At 34.5% G+C, this 18,895-nt stretch overlaps 3 protein-coding genes across 3 annotated transcripts; 1 reads left to right on the forward strand and 2 right to left on the reverse strand.

Moving 5' to 3' along the window:
• Window positions 1-3,003: 3,003 nt before the first annotated feature.
• On the reverse strand, window positions 3,004-4,744 carry LOC145094554 (uncharacterized). The gene is made up of 6 exons (XM_079032707.1): window positions 4,541-4,744; window positions 4,025-4,110; window positions 3,833-3,958; window positions 3,679-3,749; window positions 3,543-3,602; window positions 3,004-3,451 (listed from the first exon to the last, which is right to left on the reverse strand). The coding sequence occupies exons 2-6, from the start codon at window positions 4,095-4,097 to the stop codon at window positions 3,128-3,130; spliced, it is 654 nt and encodes a 217-aa protein (XP_078888833.1). The 5' UTR covers window positions 4,098-4,110; window positions 4,541-4,744; the 3' UTR covers window positions 3,004-3,127.
• Window positions 4,745-7,793: 3,049 nt separating this feature from the next.
• LOC145094566 (Tetratricopeptide repeat (TPR)-like superfamily protein) lies at window positions 7,794-11,522 on the reverse strand. The gene is made up of 2 exons (XM_079032715.1): window positions 8,408-11,522; window positions 7,794-8,296 (listed from the first exon to the last, which is right to left on the reverse strand). Exons 1-2 carry the CDS (start codon window positions 11,459-11,461, stop codon window positions 8,252-8,254), a joined length of 3,099 nt encoding a protein of 1,032 aa, XP_078888841.1. The 5' UTR covers window positions 11,462-11,522; the 3' UTR covers window positions 7,794-8,251.
• Window positions 11,523-17,519: 5,997 nt separating this feature from the next.
• LOC145069908 (polygalacturonase inhibitor 2-like) lies at window positions 17,520-18,835 on the forward strand. The gene has a single exon (XM_079016850.1). The coding sequence runs from the start codon at window positions 17,641-17,643 to the stop codon at window positions 18,607-18,609; it is 969 nt and encodes a 322-aa protein (XP_078872976.1). The 5' UTR covers window positions 17,520-17,640; the 3' UTR covers window positions 18,610-18,835.
• The last annotated feature ends 60 nt before the right edge of the window (window positions 18,836-18,895 follow it).

Genomic DNA, 18,895 nt, shown 5'->3' on the forward strand with positions numbered 1-18,895 from the left:
AGGGTCCCTTTCCATCAGATGATCATAAGCTAGTGGTTCTAATTTATTGATTTCATTCATATGATGCTCAAATTTTTCTTGGGTAGTAGTTGTAGTAGCATACCAGAAAAGCTTTCTAAACTGTTGGCCTTTAAATGTTTTCATGAATTTAGAACATATGTGCTTAGCATATTGCCTATGCTCTGCTATTGGAACCATTTCCTTCACATCCTCAAGTAATCCTTATTAGCATTAGATAAAAAAAAAAAAAAAAAAAAAAAAAAAAAAAAAAAAAAAAACATAAGCTTTAATAAATTAAGTAGTACAAAGATAGAGAAAAAAAAGAAATTTCTTACTTTGTGTTGGTCTGATATTAGTGTTAGTCCATGCCCAACTCCCATTCCAATGTCATCAATCAAAAGGTCAACAACCACTACCATGTTCCTTTACTTTCCAGTACGAATACAACCCAAGCAATAGGGTATATATGGTTGTTTTCATCTCTACCTACAACAGAAAGCAACTAACCTCTACATATGCCCTTTAAGAAGCAACCATCTAGTCCAATTACCCTCCTATAACCTTCAATCCATCCTTCCTTCAAACCCTTTAAACATGCATAAAACTTTGAGAAGTAAGTGGTTCCATCAGGCATGACATCTACATCCATCTTCACTATTGATCCAGGGTTAGTCATTTTTATCTCTTCTCCATACTCAATGTTTTAGCATAATGTTCTTTTAAAGAACCCTCTATCTCTTGAAATGCATAATTCCTAGCATTTCTGCAATGTCCAACACTTGCAATCAAATTAAATTTCTTGTTGACTTTAGCTTTTAATTTCCTTATACTCATCTTTGTTTCTGAAGTATTTGATTCATGAAATGATTTCCTATCCATTTATAGGTAACAATGGACCCAAATTTGAAGACTCTTGAGCAATTATGGTTATCATTTAAAGATTTAACCTGGAGTGACTTTTCAGAGGACATCCAGGTTGCCCACAACCTAAAGGGACAACCTTTATTCTGCTTATTCTTCTTACCTTTGCACCAATTTACCAATAACCTTTGATGATCACTTTTTTCATACCATAAATCATACCCATTCTTGACTGCATAGTTGGTGAGACATAGCTTCAATTCTAATGGGTCAGAAAACTCAATACCTGCAACCGGCATCATTTGATCCAATTCTTGGTTCTCATCATGGACAGGGTACACAACTTCCTCATCTTTTCCATTATTGGCTTCATCATCATCATCACTTATATGACCTGAAAGTTTGTTAAAAAATGTGTCTGTAACAGTTTTGTCAAAAGTATAAACCTCTTCATCACATTTATGTTCACATTCCATACTATCAGAAATTTTTGAGTCCTCATCTTTTTCATCCAACTCATCCAAGTCATACACATTATCATCTGCTAACATCTCGTTATCATCCCAATCAAGAATTGGTTCGTTTTGGTGGTCAATGTACACATCCAACTCACTCCTAAGAGTATAAATAGATTCCACAAACTCCCAATAAGTCGATTCTTTTAATACCCTCAACCAAGCTTTCCTTTATAATACAATAGCAAACATTATCACAGCCTCCTTTGGTTAATTTCATAAGCCACAAAAGAAATTCTCTATACGTAAATCCACTAAAATCCACATCATGAACAATTATTTTTACGGGATCTAAGTATACCAACGACTTTGGTGTAAATATTCCCTTGTTATGAAAATCTACAGCTACATACATACATGTAGATGATTGGGATGCCATGTTACAGTCGAATTCAACTCATACCTTCAATTCCATATTGATTTCTCACGAAGTGGTAATCGGGATGTGTTTTTAGAGAAAAGCAACCTGACAAACCCTAATTAAATGAGAAAGGGGTGTAATGGCCACGTAATGCTTTTTAAGTGAGCTAAATTGATGTAAGCGGCTAAAACAGGAGATAGCTGGTAATAATGGTTATTTGTGAACAGACAAAACAAGTTAGTTGGGTAAAAGAATATAAAAAATGTTACCTAGATGTGAACATAGCAAAAAGATGGTTACCTTAATAAGTCAATTTCTCATTATATATATATATATATATATATATATATATATATATATATATATATATATATATATATATATATATATATATATATATATATATATATATATATATATAAAAGCCCCATTCTTTTATTTATTTTTTTATTTTTTTTTTGACACTTTTCTTGAAAAGGTTCTTAGGGACTTCGGACGACCCAATGTGGTGCGACATGGGCCCAAAAGTGGTGTGATATGGGCATCCACCTAGAGCACAAAACTTTAAAGACATCAGTTTAATTTGTGAGGGCCGATAAAAACAAAAAATAAATCATCATTTATTATTTATATATTTTTTTTCAATCATGTCATATTCGTAGAAGAAACATTACTTGACATCAAAATATAACAAAATAAAAATAACTATTTGCTTATTTTAGAAAATATAGCAAATGATAAAAATTTCAGAAGTTATAATATTATGTGACGGTTGAGTTTTATTGTACTTGCTATTTGTTTTATTTTAAAGTTTTGACAATTACACTTACATTATATATTCTTTGTAAATACATTTGATTTATTTTATATATTAAATTAAATAAGTTAACTAATAAAAAAAACCTTAATATATGAATAAAACTAGGTTATAAAATGAAGTTTTATTGAATTTAAGGACCAACAAAGGCATATAGATAAGATAATTAAAAAGTTAAAATATCCTGAATGGTTTAAAACCCATTGATAATGCTTATCAATTTCAAATAGAAAAAGTTACAATGGCAGATGCTTATAACTTGCAAAATAAATCTAAACTTTATCACACGTATATTTTAGCAAGTTTACATAGCCTAAATTTTTTAGAATCCTAAAACTATATATTTTGTAGCTATTATGTTAAAAAAAACTAGACTGAAAAATCACATTCAATAACAAACATTTACTTTTTAAAGATGGACAAAAGATTGTTTACAAGTGAACTCAACCTGTCTCAAAACACAAAATATAAATATATTAAATATATTTAAATCCAAACAAATATTTCATGCATATGCTACAAGCAACATTCAACCAACAAATTACACTTTCTTGCCTTTATTCTGAATTTCGACTATGAAAGCTCAACGATCTTTGGTCGTTTACTTTTTTTGTCATTTTCAGATGTTGTGTTTTTTGGTTTTTTATCATTAAGAGTTTTGGATTTTGACTTTTTAGTTTCATGATTGTCATCATCCTCGGAATCACTACAACTGTCGTCATCATCATCACTGCTATCTTCTGATTCCGATTCCGATTCCGATTCCGATTCGGATTCGGATTCGGATTCGGTACTACTAGCATCAAGGGAGATGACTGGTTGATTACCAAGAATAGCAGATTCAGCTGCAGCAACAGCTTCTGGAGTGTGAAGATCCGCAACACCAAGCATTAGATCCTGTGAGATTAATGGAATGGAATCTGTCAAAGGAATGGAATGTGAAGAGTAAAGAATGGTTTTTGGTTTTTAGTTTTTTCTTTTTACATACCATTTCGATGTATTCTGATTCATCCCCTGTGAGTGCCTCAATATCATAGTTTTTGGAACTCTGTATACAAAAAGTAGACATTTAGTAAGATTTCTAATCACAGAAAAGGAAAGTTTCATAATTCATAGTTTCATACCATAGCATCTAGCTGCAACTTCTTGTTTGACTCTGCCATGACTCCTAAAAAGTCCTTCAACTTTCCCATAACTGAAAGAAAAGATAAGAAGATCATGAAGGTAAAAGTATTAAGTATATAGAAAGTATAAACACACAGAAGGATGAAGAGTAACCTTGGCTAGGAGGAGGAGCTGCAATGGTGGGCTTGGAATTAGGAGGTGCATTAGCTTTAGTTTTTGCAGCTTCTATCTTCTTCAACAGATCATCATCGTCTCTTTTGCAAACAAGAAGCGCTGATTCTGCACATAAATTGTTAGAATGTTGGTTGTTAATAAGAAAATTAAGTTGATATTATGGAAACATACCTTTAGAAGAGGAATTTTTAGTGTTGTTTTCCAAGTCGAGAAGAGCTTGACTGCTGCTTCTTCCCATGCTCATTCCCCAAAACTTACTACAAGAAGCAGTGTGCATGTGTTAGAGCTAATTTAACCTAACATATATGAAGAAAAGCAGCCCACAATCACCATTCGATGATTTTTCGCGTTGCAAAAACCATAAATGACTAAAATGGCAAAACAGAAACCTAATATATGAAGAGTTTCTAGTCTTCTAGACATCGCAATCGGGAACAGAAAGCTATATGAGGTTGGAAGTGCATTAAATCGCAAACCTAAAAACAGCAAAGGGGTCGGGATGAAAGCGAACCAGAGGGATGAATAAGCCACACTGCAAACCTATAGTTGTGGGGAGCTAGGACTCTGGCGGATTTGGTAAACCTTGAACTCAATGATTTCGATTTCAACAGAAAGCAGGGAAAAAGAAAAGGAAGAACGAAAGCAGGAAAAAAAAGGATAAACGAAAGCAGAAATTGAAGAACGAACCTGTAGTTGTGGAGTGCTACGTCTCTGGCCGGTGGCTTCACAGGGGCGATGGAATACTGCGGCGAGCAGGGCAGAGCTTGAGGAGCCGACGACGTGAGAAGGGAGGCGTCTGTGTGTTTGCGACTTTGCGTCCTATTTGTTAGAATAAGGTTTATTGGGCAATTCCTAAATATGGCAAAAAAGGGGTTAACCAACTTATTTTTTTTCAAGGTATTTTAAACAATTTTTTTTTTTTTATCCAAACACTAATTTTAGTTTATACATTGTGGATAAAAGCAATAGAGTCGGATGAAAGCAAGAGATGTTAAACGGTGAAAGAGTCCATAACAAAGTTTTTAAAGGGTTTTTGTGTTGGATAATAGGGTAATAGCAATGTTTTAAAACCTGGTTTCTAAGGCCGGAGGGAGTGGCTCGCTAGCCATGCTCGCCTCCAGCTCGCTAATAGTGCTAAATCCACTCCTTACAAATATGTCAAAGTCCTTGCCAAAAACAAAGTCGTCAGGCTCCTAGCGTGAGGAAAGAGAAAGAGATCGGGAGATAAAGACCACTGATTGATTAAATCTTTTTTTCTGTTCTTTTTTTCTTTTTCTTTTTTCAAAATATAAATAACACATGATTAGATGCTACCACTCTTTATCTTTTTGTTACCACTCTCTTCATCCTACATGACTTAAAAAAATCTTATGTGGCCTTAAAAAATCATATACGGCAACATGCTAAAGATGTTGGCACTCCCTTCAGCCTAATAGGGTAAAAGTAATGTTTTAAAACCCGGTTTTTAGTTGACCCAGTGTGACGACTGATCTCAGGTCAATTAGTTCATCTTGCATAAACACAACATGAGCTAGTCTTATTTCAGCGAGAGAAAAAAAAACACTGAGAGAGTATGAAAGATTAGCTATGAGAAGTCATTAACTGGACTCGAAATCAGCAAGAAAGACCGGTGTAGGGGAATGAAGATTAAACATTTATTGGGTCTATGAACTCTAAAATCGGTGTGGGAAAATCGAAATCAGCAAAAAGTCAGTGGTGAACTAATCAAGATTGAAGATGAAGACAGTGTCTAATGAAGTTGAGATTGTCTTTTGATTCAAATCGGTTTTGGTGGCCAGGTCAAGAGTCCAGTTTTGAAGCCCAAGGACTCAAGTCCAAGTCCAAGTCCAACTTTTTGGTTTAAACCCACCGTGATTTTTGCGGTTCTTGTTCACTGGTTCAAAAGAGTTCTCGAGAAACCCGGTTAATTCATTAGTAGTCATGAATAGGCAAAAAAAAATCGGTCATAACTCTTCACAGGTTACACTCCAACCGGTTCGACCGCCGAGCTTTAAAACATTGGGTAAAAAGGTTTTTGTGTCAACGTCTTTTTTTTCTATTAAAATCATTTACACTCATCTGGGGTCATCAACAAGCTTTGAATGGATTTAAATATTTAGTAAAAAAAACTCTAGAATCAGATAAAATGTTTTGTTCGAGTATACGAGTTTAAAGTTTTTATTTTAAAGAAAAGTCTGTCTATATTCCAAAATATATTTCAACTAAACAAAAGTTCTTTACTTTCCTATCACATTTCAAAGTCCCCGTTCATTTTTTGCACTAGGCATTACAAATGGCATCGTACTTACTCAACATTCTTCTCAATAAATTAGTAAACTACCATTCCCTTAAACAAATTTTATACAATCGCAACCCCTCCTACCAACTTCTACGAGTACACAATTGTCGTTGTTATTGCCTACTTCCTTCCACTCCCATTAACAAACTTCAACCCTGCTCTATACATGTATTTCCCAGCAATCCCCAAACCATCGGGGCTATAAATGATATGATATTATTGTCAAGAAAATAATCATCTCGTGACATGTGATTTTTGATGAAACAAAGCTCTCTTTTCCATCAACTAATCCCCCTTCAATGAATCCTATAGTTTTCTCACCCAAATACATTTCCGTTTTACCTTTACACTACTCAAACAACCTCTTCATCACCTCCTATTATTACTGGTTCGCTTTCATCCCAACACTCTGGCCCATTGAAAGCCCAAACAACCCCGAATTTATCCTCACCCAAACAGCCCAACCCAATCCACAACTCCTAATATCCCGACATAAAGTCGCATCATTCATATTTGTAGCATGCCTGAAATTTCTAAACTAAAAACCTTGTTCAATCTTAATACTTCCACTTCTATTTCTCATCTTCCTCTAATTCTACAAGGGCCATTTTCTGACCCTCGTTGAAAAAATGTCTTGACTGTCGAATTTAATGCTTTAATTGAAAATAAAACACGGCCCTTGTCCCACGAATATTGGGCATGCAAGTTATATGTTCCATGAGGATTTTTTGCTATAAAATGAAATCCAATGACACTTTTGAATGTTGCAAAGCACGATTTGTTGGCGATGGTCACTCACAACAAACTGAGATTGATTTTAATGAGACGTTTAGTTTCGTTGTTAAACCAACAACTATATGAACTGTCCTTAGCATTGTTGTGTCCAAATCTTGTTTAATTCATCAACTTGATGTCAAAAATATGGTCCTCCTAAGTAATCTTATTGAAATGCTTTACATGAATCAACTGTTGGGCTTTTGGAATTTTGTTCATTTGAATTATGTTTTTTTTTTTTTTTTGAAAAATTCTCTATACGGCCTAAAACAAGCTCCAAAGTGCTTAGTTGCAACGTTTTGCGAACTATGTATCTACCATTAGTTTCATTCCTAGCAAATACGGTCATTCCTTATTCATTTATCGGTGTGGTGCAAATGTTTACTTATCTACTTTTATTTGTTGACGGTAATATTTTCAAAGTTTTCTCACAAGCTTTGACAATCCTTCATGGCTCTTCTTGCTCTAGAATTCACGATGAAAGACCTTACTATAAATTTGACTATCAACTACCAAATTTTAAACTCCATCATTTCAAAGAGGAACAAAATTGATACAAATTGATAGTCAGCTCTTCATCATCATCATCATCATCACAAACACCGCAACCACAATCACAGCCAAAAAAGTCAACAAACCAGTGATTATTGTTAGAATGATGTTGAGTTGATCAAACGTGTTGAGATTAAAATGAAAACTTGAAAGAATGATAAATGGCCCGTCGAGGGGAAGGGGTGGACATATAGACCCTTATTGTCTAGATTATTGGTTTCTTGCGATTTGGGGTGGTGGGTGATATTTTTAATTTTAGTTATTAGTATATATAAATAGCTAAAAAGAAAATAAAAAAAATAGGACAATATGACCTTGCAACAAACCAATAAAGGCCAATTTCCCTATAACTGAAACAATATTACAAGTAATATTTGAGTCACTTTGAGGGATTTCCACTATGAAAGCTCAACAATCTTAGGTCGCTTTCTTTTTTGGTCATTTTCATTTTTCTGTTTATCATTTAGAGACTTGGATTTCTGTCTTCATAGTAGAGCATGTACCCTTATTAGTTTCTTCATCCTCTGAATCACTGCTATCTTTCAATTCCGATTCCGATTCCGACTCCGATTCCGATTCCGATTCTGATTCCGATTCTGATTCCAACCAAGAATGGCAGATTCAGCTGCAATATTCACCAACAAAGTCTCAGCAGCAGCAGACACAGTGTGAAAGTTTCAATTCCAATGTGGACACCTTCTGGCAGCTACCTAGCAAACCACTATGTATCTGCTTTACATCTCACATGATCCTCCTAGGACGATGTGGGCCACCTACTTTTCTTCCTTTTTGTCATCATAAGGAAGCCACTGAATATCCTGTTCACATAAAGATAAATTTCTTTTTAAAGAAACATGGATAAAATAGTAACGAAAAATAAAAATATGTATACATGTGAAATGTCTAAAATACCCCTATTAAACGCATACCATGTAACATAAGCTCTGCGAAAGTTGAATTGCCTCCTGCCACCTGTTAGCTTTCACAAGACCTTTAACAAGGTTAACAAAAACACTCAATTCAGGAACACCACCTTTGCTAATCATATCTCCATATAACTCAAAAGCTTTCTCAACCCTATTTGAAACCGAAAGACTCTCAATCAAAGAAAAATACAAATCTTTATCCATAAAGGAAGATAACTCACTCATCTCTTTAACCAATTCCAAAGCCACTTCTATCTTTCCAGCCTTTCTATACCCATCAACCAAAAGTTTATAAACCGGAATAACCGGAATGGAATCATACTCACTTACACCCTCCAAAACCCCAAGATTCATCAAAAACTCCCGATTAAACCCTTCAATAACCTTACAATAACTCTCCATATGCATGGGCCAATACGTCATTTTCATCTCCTCCAAGAGCCCTAAAGCTTCATCCAACAACCCAAAAGCACAACAATGGTGGATTAAAACACTATACGTGACATAATTAGGCGCACAACTTTTCATCCCCATTTCTTTAAAGATTTCAAGACTTTTTTCCACTTTCCCAATTTTTCCAAATCCATCTATCATTGAGGTGTAAGTTACAACATTCGGTTTACACCCTTTTGTCTCCATCATCTCCACGAGTTTATAAGCTTCGTCTGTCTTTCCAACTTTACATAATCCATCTACCATTGTTGTGTAGATTATAACATTAGGAGGACATGAATTTTCAAGCATTTTGGATAAAATCCGTGTAGCAAGATCCAATTTTTTGTCTTTAAACATCTTATCAATCATTGATCCATAAGTAAAGACATTCGGATTGTACCCTTGTTCACACATTCTTGAATAAACTTCTTCTGCTTCTTCTAACTTCCCATTTTTTAGTAACCCATCAATAAGTGCATCATACACGATATTATTAGGCTCACAACCTTCAAAAGTCATCACATTTATAAGTTCGCGTGCTTCTTTGACTTTATTTGCTTTACACAACCCATCCACCAAAGCTCCATATGTCACAACATTTGGCTCCAAAGTTTCGATCTTTTCACCTCTAAAGTGAAAACCCACATCAGAATTTTCTTTTCCTTTAACATTTGGCTCCAAAGTTTCGATCTTTTCAACTCTAAAGTCAAAACCCACATCAGAATTTTCCTTTTCTTTAATACCCTTCATTCTTGAGTAAATTTGCAACGCCTTTTCGACTTCACCAGCTTTACAATAACCATCTATTAGAGCTGTGATTGTGATAATGTTTGGAGAACAATCACATGATACCATCATTTCAAATAACTCATTGGCATTTGATATCTTTTTAGCTTTAAGATACGCGTGTATAAGAACTGTATATGTTACCACATTTGGAGAACAACCATTTGTAATCATTTCATCAAACCATTTTCGACCATGAGGAATTAACCCCGCTTTACAAAAACTATCAATCAAAATCGTGTAAGTATGAACATTTGGAACAACCCCATTCTTTTTCATTTCTTTAAACAACCAAAACGCCTTCTCTAATTTGGAAGCATTACACAAAAAACTAATTACATTCGAATACGTACTTTCATCAGGTACAAAACCTTTGGTCATCATTTCACGAATCACATTATAAGCTTTCTCAAATTTCCCAACCTCACAAAGGCATCGAGCATAATTGCTAACATTGACTTTATTCAACACAAAACCACATTCAAGCATTTGACCATAAGCCATTTCAGCTAATTCTAACCTATCTACACTTGGGATCTCACTTGTTCCACAAATCGAACCGATAAATATGTTAAAGATTACAGGATTAGGTCGAACACCGTATTTTCCCGTTTCTTTAAGCAACTTATGTGCATAAGCAAAGTCTCCTGATTTACAATAAGCATGAACAAGAGAATTATATATTTTAGGACTCGGGTAACAACCTTCAGCAATCATCATGCTAAGAACTCGCTTACATCTTCCCAATTTTCTTTTATTCAAACACCCACAAAGCAAAGTCCTATATGTTAACACATTAGGGATGCAAGAATCACATCTCATTCGGTTTAGAAACTCCATAGCCTCTTCAAATGAAGAACCTTCACATAACCCACCTATCATTCTAGTGTATAATGTAGTATCAGGAGCAAACTTTTCCTTATCTATCCTATCAAGAGCCTCCCTCCATTTTCCGAATTTACATAAAGAATATGCAAAAGAACCTAATGTATGTGGATCCATTTTATAACCAGCATCAGCCATTTCACTGTAAACAAGATTAGCAGAATCCAGTTTATTTGCCTCAAGAAATACTTGAATTAAAGCATTGTAGGTCACTCTAGAAGGTTTGTGACCAAAATCTTTAAGCCTGGCTAGCTCCTCAAGTGCTGAATTCCATGAACCGTTTTGACAGTACTTACGAATCAATACATTAAGGAGTTTTCCAAGCACTTCTTTATCGTCATCATCTCTAATTTCCCTAAGAAAATGATCGGGTATTCTATCAGCATTGTTACATCCTATTATGTCTAATAAAGCTTCGTAAACAGGTAATGTGTGATTATACCCAATTTGTCTACCTACCCATATGAAAAACTTCACAGCTAATTCAGCATTTTGAAGTAATTTTAGCACATCAATCACAAGCGATTCACTCAGTTTCTCTCTGAACTTACTAAGAAATTTATGGTTTTTATCACCGAAATCCCTGTTATTATCTCTAATTGCTTTACAAATAATATGCGCGTCTGAATACTTACGGGATTCGAACTTTTCCACAGACAACGAACGCTGCAAAATTGCAACTTCTTCTTCCAAATTGACCGAGACTCCAGAATCCCTTTGAGGATGCGAGCTGATTTCAGGGGGATTGAAATTGGAATCGATCAATCCCTCCAATTGATCAGGAGAGGAAGTGCTGATGGATTTGTTGAAGGTGTTATAAACTGAACTTTGGCGGGAAACTTTCGATGAAGTGGGGTTTGCTATTAGAGAAATTAAACGAGCAAATGAGGAAAACCGTTGCTTTGATTGATGGAGGTTAATCTTTACCCAGTTTCTGCTCATTCTAAGCATTTGAAATTTTGAACTCTAGGAATTTAGGGTTTATAACGATGCCTTGTCATTTACACCGGAAGTTTTCCCCATTTTAGTCCTAAAAATATTCCTGTTAAACGTATGAAATAATTTCAAGATAAAGTTACATAAATGGTCCCGATAGTTTGATAAAATAGATATATAGTGCTATTTCAAGAAAATAGACAAACTCAGTCCTTATGATTTGTTGATATTACATAAATGGCCCTTCCAATACACGGCATAAACAAATATTTTTATGTTTTTGTAAAATGACATTTTACCATTTTTTTTCTTTTTCATATTTCATATATTTATTATTATTATTAATTTCCTCTTGAACTGTAGGGACCAACTATGTAACTTATATTTCATTTACTAATTTTGTGATATATTTACTTCTCTCGAATCCGCCGACAAAGAAATCTTGGGTTTTCTTCCCTGGTGTGTTCTCTTCTTCGAATATCACATATTGTTTTTCTATTGCAGATAAATATCGTCGTTATGCTAGAGACATTGTACGTTGATTCAAGTTATGATATCCTAATGTCCACTCAAGGTGATGTCACCACGAAAACTTAGGTTCTTTTATTCTTTTCCTTATATGTGATCATTTTTTCTCTTTGTTTTTAGAAAGATTTTCATCTTATGTTTACACATATGTTTTCTTGTGTATAGGAGGTCATTTTTCTAGTTTGAATCACCAGCCACCACATTTCAACTATCCATTGTAATTGAATCTTTTTCTTTGCCTATCCCAGCTTCCCCTCCCCCCCCCCCCCCCCCACCCTCACCCCCTGCCCACACACATACCAATCGACGTCAGTTGAACTCGTAATTATATCAAAACCGATTTTATGTCCTTTAAATTAAGTAGGAGTGTCAATGATGATTCAAGAACATCTCATGGTTATGGAAATTTCGGAAGTTCGGTAGCGGCTTTTTTGGTGGCGACACCGGTTCAGGTGATAGAGGAAATGGATTTGGCGTTGGTCCTTATAAAACTCCAAACAATAACTAAAGATGAAAGTGTAACTTAGAATAAAGATGGTTTCTCACCATTAATGCTCAAAGGGGTTAATTTTTATTTTCCCAACTCCGACAACATATCTTCAAACATGGTTGATTTTTTTTTTCAAGTTCTTATGATAAATTACATAAATGGTCCTGCAGTTTAGGAAGTAATAATAAAACTGTAAGAGCCCAAAAACCACGATAAAAGTTTTCATTTTAAAACAAGACTTACAATTATCACATTGTTCCAAAACCATTACATAAGAACAATGTCAAATCATCAGAGTATAATATCAAAAATTGCAAAAAATAGTGAGGAGAATGTTGTGCCATCATGCTGGACCCTTTTCCCTTAATACCGGAAGTACCTAAAACCACAAATATAAATTGTAAGCAAAAGTTTAGTGAATTTCCACAAGTACCACAAACCAAACATAAATAAGTTAGTTTTATGGGCCAAACCATAGTCTTACAAGTAATTTTCTACCGAGGGTCAAATCCCGGTCTTCCATACAGTTGTCATGGGCCAGGTCCCAGTCTTCCATACAACTGTTATGGGCCAGATCTTGGTCTTTCATACAATTTCTAGGGGCCATATTCTGGTCTTTCATACAGTTGCCAGGGGCCAAACCTTTGTCTTTCATACACATATCAAAAATATAGCTAGCATCGTATACATCACAAATAATGGACCGACCTTGGTGCCTTCCACCCATTGATAGTGAGAAAACTCACCTTAGTCTGCTGATAAATAACTACACGCTTGGCTACCGAACTGGAAGATCCCACACTAAACAAAAAAAAATCACCTTAATCAGAAATAGGTTATAAACCATAATCGTGGGTCTAAATCCCAAATCCAGACCCCTAAGACCTACTAACAAAATCCTACTAAAAAAATCCTAAGGCCCAATAACATAATAATGGACCCCAAGGCCCAACTCATGCAACTTAAGGCCTACTAACAAAATCCTAAGGCCCACTCATGCATCAAACAATCCAAGGCTCAAAACCTAACTAAGGCCCAAAAGTCCACAGCCCAACCGAAGACTAAAATCCCAAGGAAAGCCTCTGCGAGGCGTACACTTGGCGTACTCGACTACACACCAGTACGCCCAATGTATTGGGCTGCTTAAGTCATTTAGTGTTTAATCCTTTCAGCCATTAGATCCAACTTTCAGATCTCGCCCATTTTGGGGTTCTAATACATAAAGTTGGCAACTTTATACCTTAACATGTCTTAATAGGATCCAACATCCATTTTTGTCCAACAATACTCATAAAAAGGACATAAACTCTTGCATGGGCCAATAACAACCATCAAGATGACATTTTTATGCATCTATAACATCAAATGGACTGAGATTTAACACCTCTAACTCCTGGAGTTTCCCAAACTCACAAAGAGAACCCACGGGACCAAATAAAGTTCATAAACAAGCCGTAAACTCTAACTATCAAAATGAATCATCAATGTAAGAACTTTATACCTTCAAAAGCTCCCAAAGTTGATGGAGACTCTAGATCTAGAAGCTCAACCTCAATAAATGCTTGGTCTCCAAGTTCCTTCTTCTTGAATACACACAAAAATGCCACAAAAATCACTTCCAAGCTCAAGAACACTCAAAGGATGAACTAGGGTTTCAATGGAACGAAATGAACAATGGGGGTTGATGAGGGTAGGTGTCCAAAGGCCATAATGATGTTTAAATAGGGCTCATGCCGTAAAAATTAGGTTTTGTTCTTGGCTGTCGTACGCCCCGCGTACACCACGTATGCTCAGCATAAGTGGTTAAGTTCCCCAACTCCAAACGCAGATGTACGCTAAGCATACCAAACGTACGCCCAACGTACGAGGGGCCATTTTCGCAATATTTTCAAACTTAGGGGACCAAACAAGAACATATCTGGAATCGAACGTTACACAAACATAAAAATTATGAAAAAATTATATGGTTAAAATTTCATTTCATAGAAAATTAACGGTACCTTTTAACGTCGTGTGTCGAATGAACTATTTACTTAATATCGAGAAAACATAAGGACCTGGATTTTCATTTTCTTAAAGTATAAGTATATGTGCCTATTTCACTAAACCACATGGACCATTTATTTAATTTTGCCTACTTTCAATATAGAAAATGTAAAAAGATTCATTAAAAGGTGTAAAGTTTAATTTTTTTTAGAAAGGGTTAAGACCATTAAAACTAACCAACTTGTGTATTTGGTTTTAAATGGTCCTTTTTATTATTATTATTATTATTATTATTATTATTATTATTATTATTATTATTATTATGGCTCTTTAAACTAAATGATTTGTTAAGAAAAGATATATGCTCTTTATTTATTAGTTTACTAGGAGAGATTGGAACGAGATAGTCCAACTGAGATAGTCCAACTAGAGCCATATAGATAGACTAAATGTTTTTCATTTTTTGAAAAATAAAAATATTATGACACATCGCTGCATTCGACATCTCGCACATATCACTTAGCAAGACTTTGTACGTCTATTTGTCATTCTCCACTCTCTCCCTCAATATGTTAATTGCAACCTCTTACCTATGTCTATTTCTCATTCTTTCCCCTTTTTCTTTCGTTTGATTGTAGGTGGTTAACAAAAAAACACAAAGATGAAGCAACAAATACCATCTCTTTCTCTTGTTTGTTCACAAAGACCAAGACACATTTTTGGAGAAATGAATAGTGTTCCTCCGTATTTGAATGAATATTATTCATATCTCCTAAGGTTGGGGTAGAAATGGGATAACGTTGGAGGAGAATGTGAGAAAAAAAATAGGATTTGGATATTTTGTTAGAGGATTCAATAACCCCATCTAAGACTACCTTGGGATGATGTACTTGCACCTACATAGCGGAAAAAGTATTGGTTAAAGATCGAAACCTTAGGGAAACTCAGTTAATCAAGAACCCAAAAACCCATGTTTAAGTACTCAGAAAAATCAAAAAGCCCACAATTTTCTCCAAAAATAAAAAATACATGTTCAAGAACCCATAATCATCACTAGAAAACTCCAAGTTCAAGAAATCAAAAACCTAGAAAAATCAGTAGATCTCTTCTCCATAACTCTAGAATCATAAATATAACATCGATCTGAAATCGAATCTACATTATGTCAAAGGATTATCATTTTTTTCTTTGGTATCCATTGTAATGTGATTATTGTTAAGTGACCAAGTCAAATGAAAGTGTTAATGGAAGCATAATCTAATTTATTTGCCTATTTTACTTAATTTTTTTGTTTATTGTTGAGGAAATTCAAGGTTTATGATGAATTTTGTATGAATCTGAGTTTAGAGGTTTGTTTTGAAAAGGGAACTCATATAGTTTAAGAAACGAAATATGTATGCACCTATTTGTAGGTTTTTTATTTGATCTAGACTTTTTCCTATTAATTATGTGAATTACTTTACCTTAATCGATTTTTTGTTTGATCAAAATGTTCATCGCTGATATTCTTTTTAACTTTTGACAGCGAAGAGTATTACCGTGAAACTAAAGGATCGGCGAAACTAAACAACCATAACCGGAACCAGCTCAAGGTCAAGGAAGTCATAAATGGACACACACACACACATTGTGTGTGTGTGTGAGAGAGAGAGAGAGATGTGGGTGAATCTATTTTTTTAAAATATATCAAGAAAATATTTAAAATATATATAAAAAAAGAAATAAAAAAAGACATTTTTTTAGTTTTTCAGAAACGATATCCACAAAAAAGATTTTACATTTCATCAACACTTTTTTCCAAAACACATATACAAAATTTTCAGTTTGATCTAAAGATTTTTATGATAATAACCTTAACTTTATTCTAACTTCGAACTTTTAATCGATATAAATTAAAAAGATTTTAAATCTTATCCACAGTTTTTTACAAAAACACCTGGATCAAATTTTGGATTTACTATATATAGTTTTTTTTTATGATAATAACCTTTACTTTACTCTCCACCTTCTAACCTAGAAAAGTGAACGCGACATAATGCTCTAGGTATAGTCGTTTGGGTAGAAAACCCGAATCGAAACTGAAACCTGAACCGAACTGAATTAGGACCGAATAAGCTATTTGGGCCAGTTCCCAGGTATATATTTTAAGCTTATTCGGTTCTCGGGTTATTCAATAGGTTACCCGAATAAAATCTTAATTAGGCCTAAAGGACCGAACCGAAAATTGAAAAGTTGTAATTTTGAAGGTAACTTCAACTGTCATAACGTATTCGTTATTTGTCCGATTTTTTTTTTCAGCTTGTAGGTTACAACTTAAACTACTGTTTACATAGTTTACATGCATTTTTTGGTTATATATTCAATGGGATATAGACCCGTAAACATGAGGTATTGAAGCTAAGTTTAATGTTTAAGCATGTTTGTAGAATTTTATGACAACTTTGAACTGTCATAGTGTCTTCGTTATTTGTCCGATTTGCCTGATTTTTTTACAGCTCGTGGTTAACAATTTAAACTATTGTTTACATAGTTATTTGCATTTTTTGGTTGTATATTCAATGAGATACAATCTCCTAAACAGGGGGTATTAAAGTTGTTTTTTTTAAACTAACATTTACTTTATTGTAATATATTCTACATATATTCGAGATGTTTTGTCTCCCGTTAGAAAAAATTCCAATTTTTGTAGAGCTATGGTTCGATCTTTCGATCCACATTTGAATTTAAATAATTTGACTTCCTTTGATTATTATAAATGTTATCCGGTTTATTTGGATTATTCGGTTCTTTCTGTACTATTCGGTCCTTAACTATATTATAAATGTTATTCGGTTTATTCATGTAATAACCGAACCGAACTGATTAATACTGAACCGAACCTGTAGTAATTTAATTGGTCCACTTTTCGATTCCACTAAATAGTCTTATTCGATTTTCGATTTATTCAGGTTCAGCTTCCGACCTGAATAACATCCCTCTCATCAATCTTTTAGACCGCATGTGAGGTCGAGAATAAACTATTTATTTGTATTTTGATTTAACTAAAGATACAAAAACATAAAAGTCAAAATTTGAAGTTCACCAAATTTGACTTGAGCCAATATTTGAGCAAATCTATAAAAAGAGCCTGGCTATCCATTTCAAATCCATAACCTCTCTCCTATCAAATCATCAAGCCACTCGTATACTCATGTTCCTACTTCTTCTCCTCCTTTTGTCCCCAATCGCCTCATCCGCCGAGCTCTGTCACCCTGATGACAAAGCAGCAGTTCTCAAATTCAAAAAAAACTTACCAATGTGGAACTCAGATGGCGATTGTTGTGACATATTTGATTGTGACCAAACCACACATCGTGTCATACGCTTTGTTCTCACCCACTCTAACCTCGCAGGCACAATCCCAGATTCCATTGGTGATTTGACATATTTAAACACAGTTCTAATTACCAAGATGCCGTTCCTTGTTGGTGAAATCCCACAAAGTGTGACAAAACTGAAATATGTCGACTCTTTTGAAATCAGTTGGACCAACGTCTCCGGCAACGTGCCTCCGTTTCTTTCAGAGCTCAAAAATGTATGGATTCTTAATCTTTCTTATAACAATTTATCAGGTCTAATCCCATCGTCTCTAGCCACTCTCCCACATCTGATCAGACTAGACCTGAGTCGTAATAGACTCACCGGGTCAATTCCTGAGTCATTCGGTCATCTTGTATCTCCAAACTCGCAAGGATCCCTATCATTGATTTTATCTTATAACATGCTCTCTGGTGAGATACCTAAATCTGTTGGAAACACGAACTTCAACCGGTTTGATGTATCGAGGAACAACTTGTCAGGAGATGCTTCGATGTTGTTTGGTGCATTGAAAAATACGTGGGTTCTTGATATCTCGAGAAACAATTTCGAGTTTGATTTATCACCAGTGAGTTTCATGACCCACGGGTTGGTGTATTTGGATTTATCACATAACAAGATATACGGGAAGATATCATCTCAAATAATGGAAGCTATTGATTTACAGTATGTGAATGTGAGTTACAATAGATTATGTGGGAAGATTCCTTCGCCATGGAAACTTAAATATGAAGGATTGGATAACACTTCGTTCTTGCATAATCGATGTTTGTGTGGATCACCACTCGCTCCATGCAAATGATGATCACATGAAAAAAACACGTGTCGGAAATTTGTTGTTTATTTCTTTAATTTTTGTTTTTGTCAAATTTTCAAGTCGGCAGAATATATGTAGTTACGTACACATTATTTTAAAAAGTTTAATTATTTCAAAATTTATTAGGGAGATATCTAGTGGCTCCAAATGCATTGGATGCTCACTATTATCCCACCATTATTTCCTGATAGCGATAATTTGACATTTATACGTCTTATTTTACATACAATTAGGGGCGGAACACGACTATAAACACGACTATAAAAAATGG

This window comes from Lactuca serriola, chromosome 1 (assembly GCF_051521515.1).
Source record: "Lactuca serriola cultivar US96UC23 chromosome 1, Lser_US96UC23_V15, whole genome shotgun sequence".
NCBI lineage: Eukaryota > Viridiplantae > Streptophyta > Magnoliopsida > Asterales > Asteraceae > Lactuca > Lactuca serriola.

Bases quoted from the DNA above. Each gene is read 5' to 3' on its own strand.
- LOC145094554 (XM_079032707.1), bottom strand. From the start codon at position 4,097: ATGAGCATGGGAAGAAGCAGCAGTCAAGCTCTTCTCGACTTGGAAAAC. The intron at 3,603-3,678 runs GTATGAAACTAT...TTTTGTATACAG, and splicing joins AGTTGCAGCTAGATGCTATG to AGTTCCAAAAACTATGATAT. The intron at 3,452-3,542 runs GTATGTAAAAAG...TTAATCTCACAG, and splicing joins AATCAGAATACATCGAAATG to GATCTAATGCTTGGTGTTGC.
- LOC145094566 (XM_079032715.1), bottom strand. From the start codon at position 11,461: ATGCTTAGAATGAGCAGAAACTGGGTAAAGATTAACCTCCATCAATCA. The intron at 8,297-8,407 runs GTATGCGTTTAA...TTATGTGAACAG, and splicing joins CGCAGAGCTTATGTTACATG to GATATTCAGTGGCTTCCTTA.
- LOC145069908 (XM_079016850.1), top strand. From the start codon at position 17,641: ATGTTCCTACTTCTTCTCCTCCTTTTGTCCCCAATCGCCTCATCCGCC.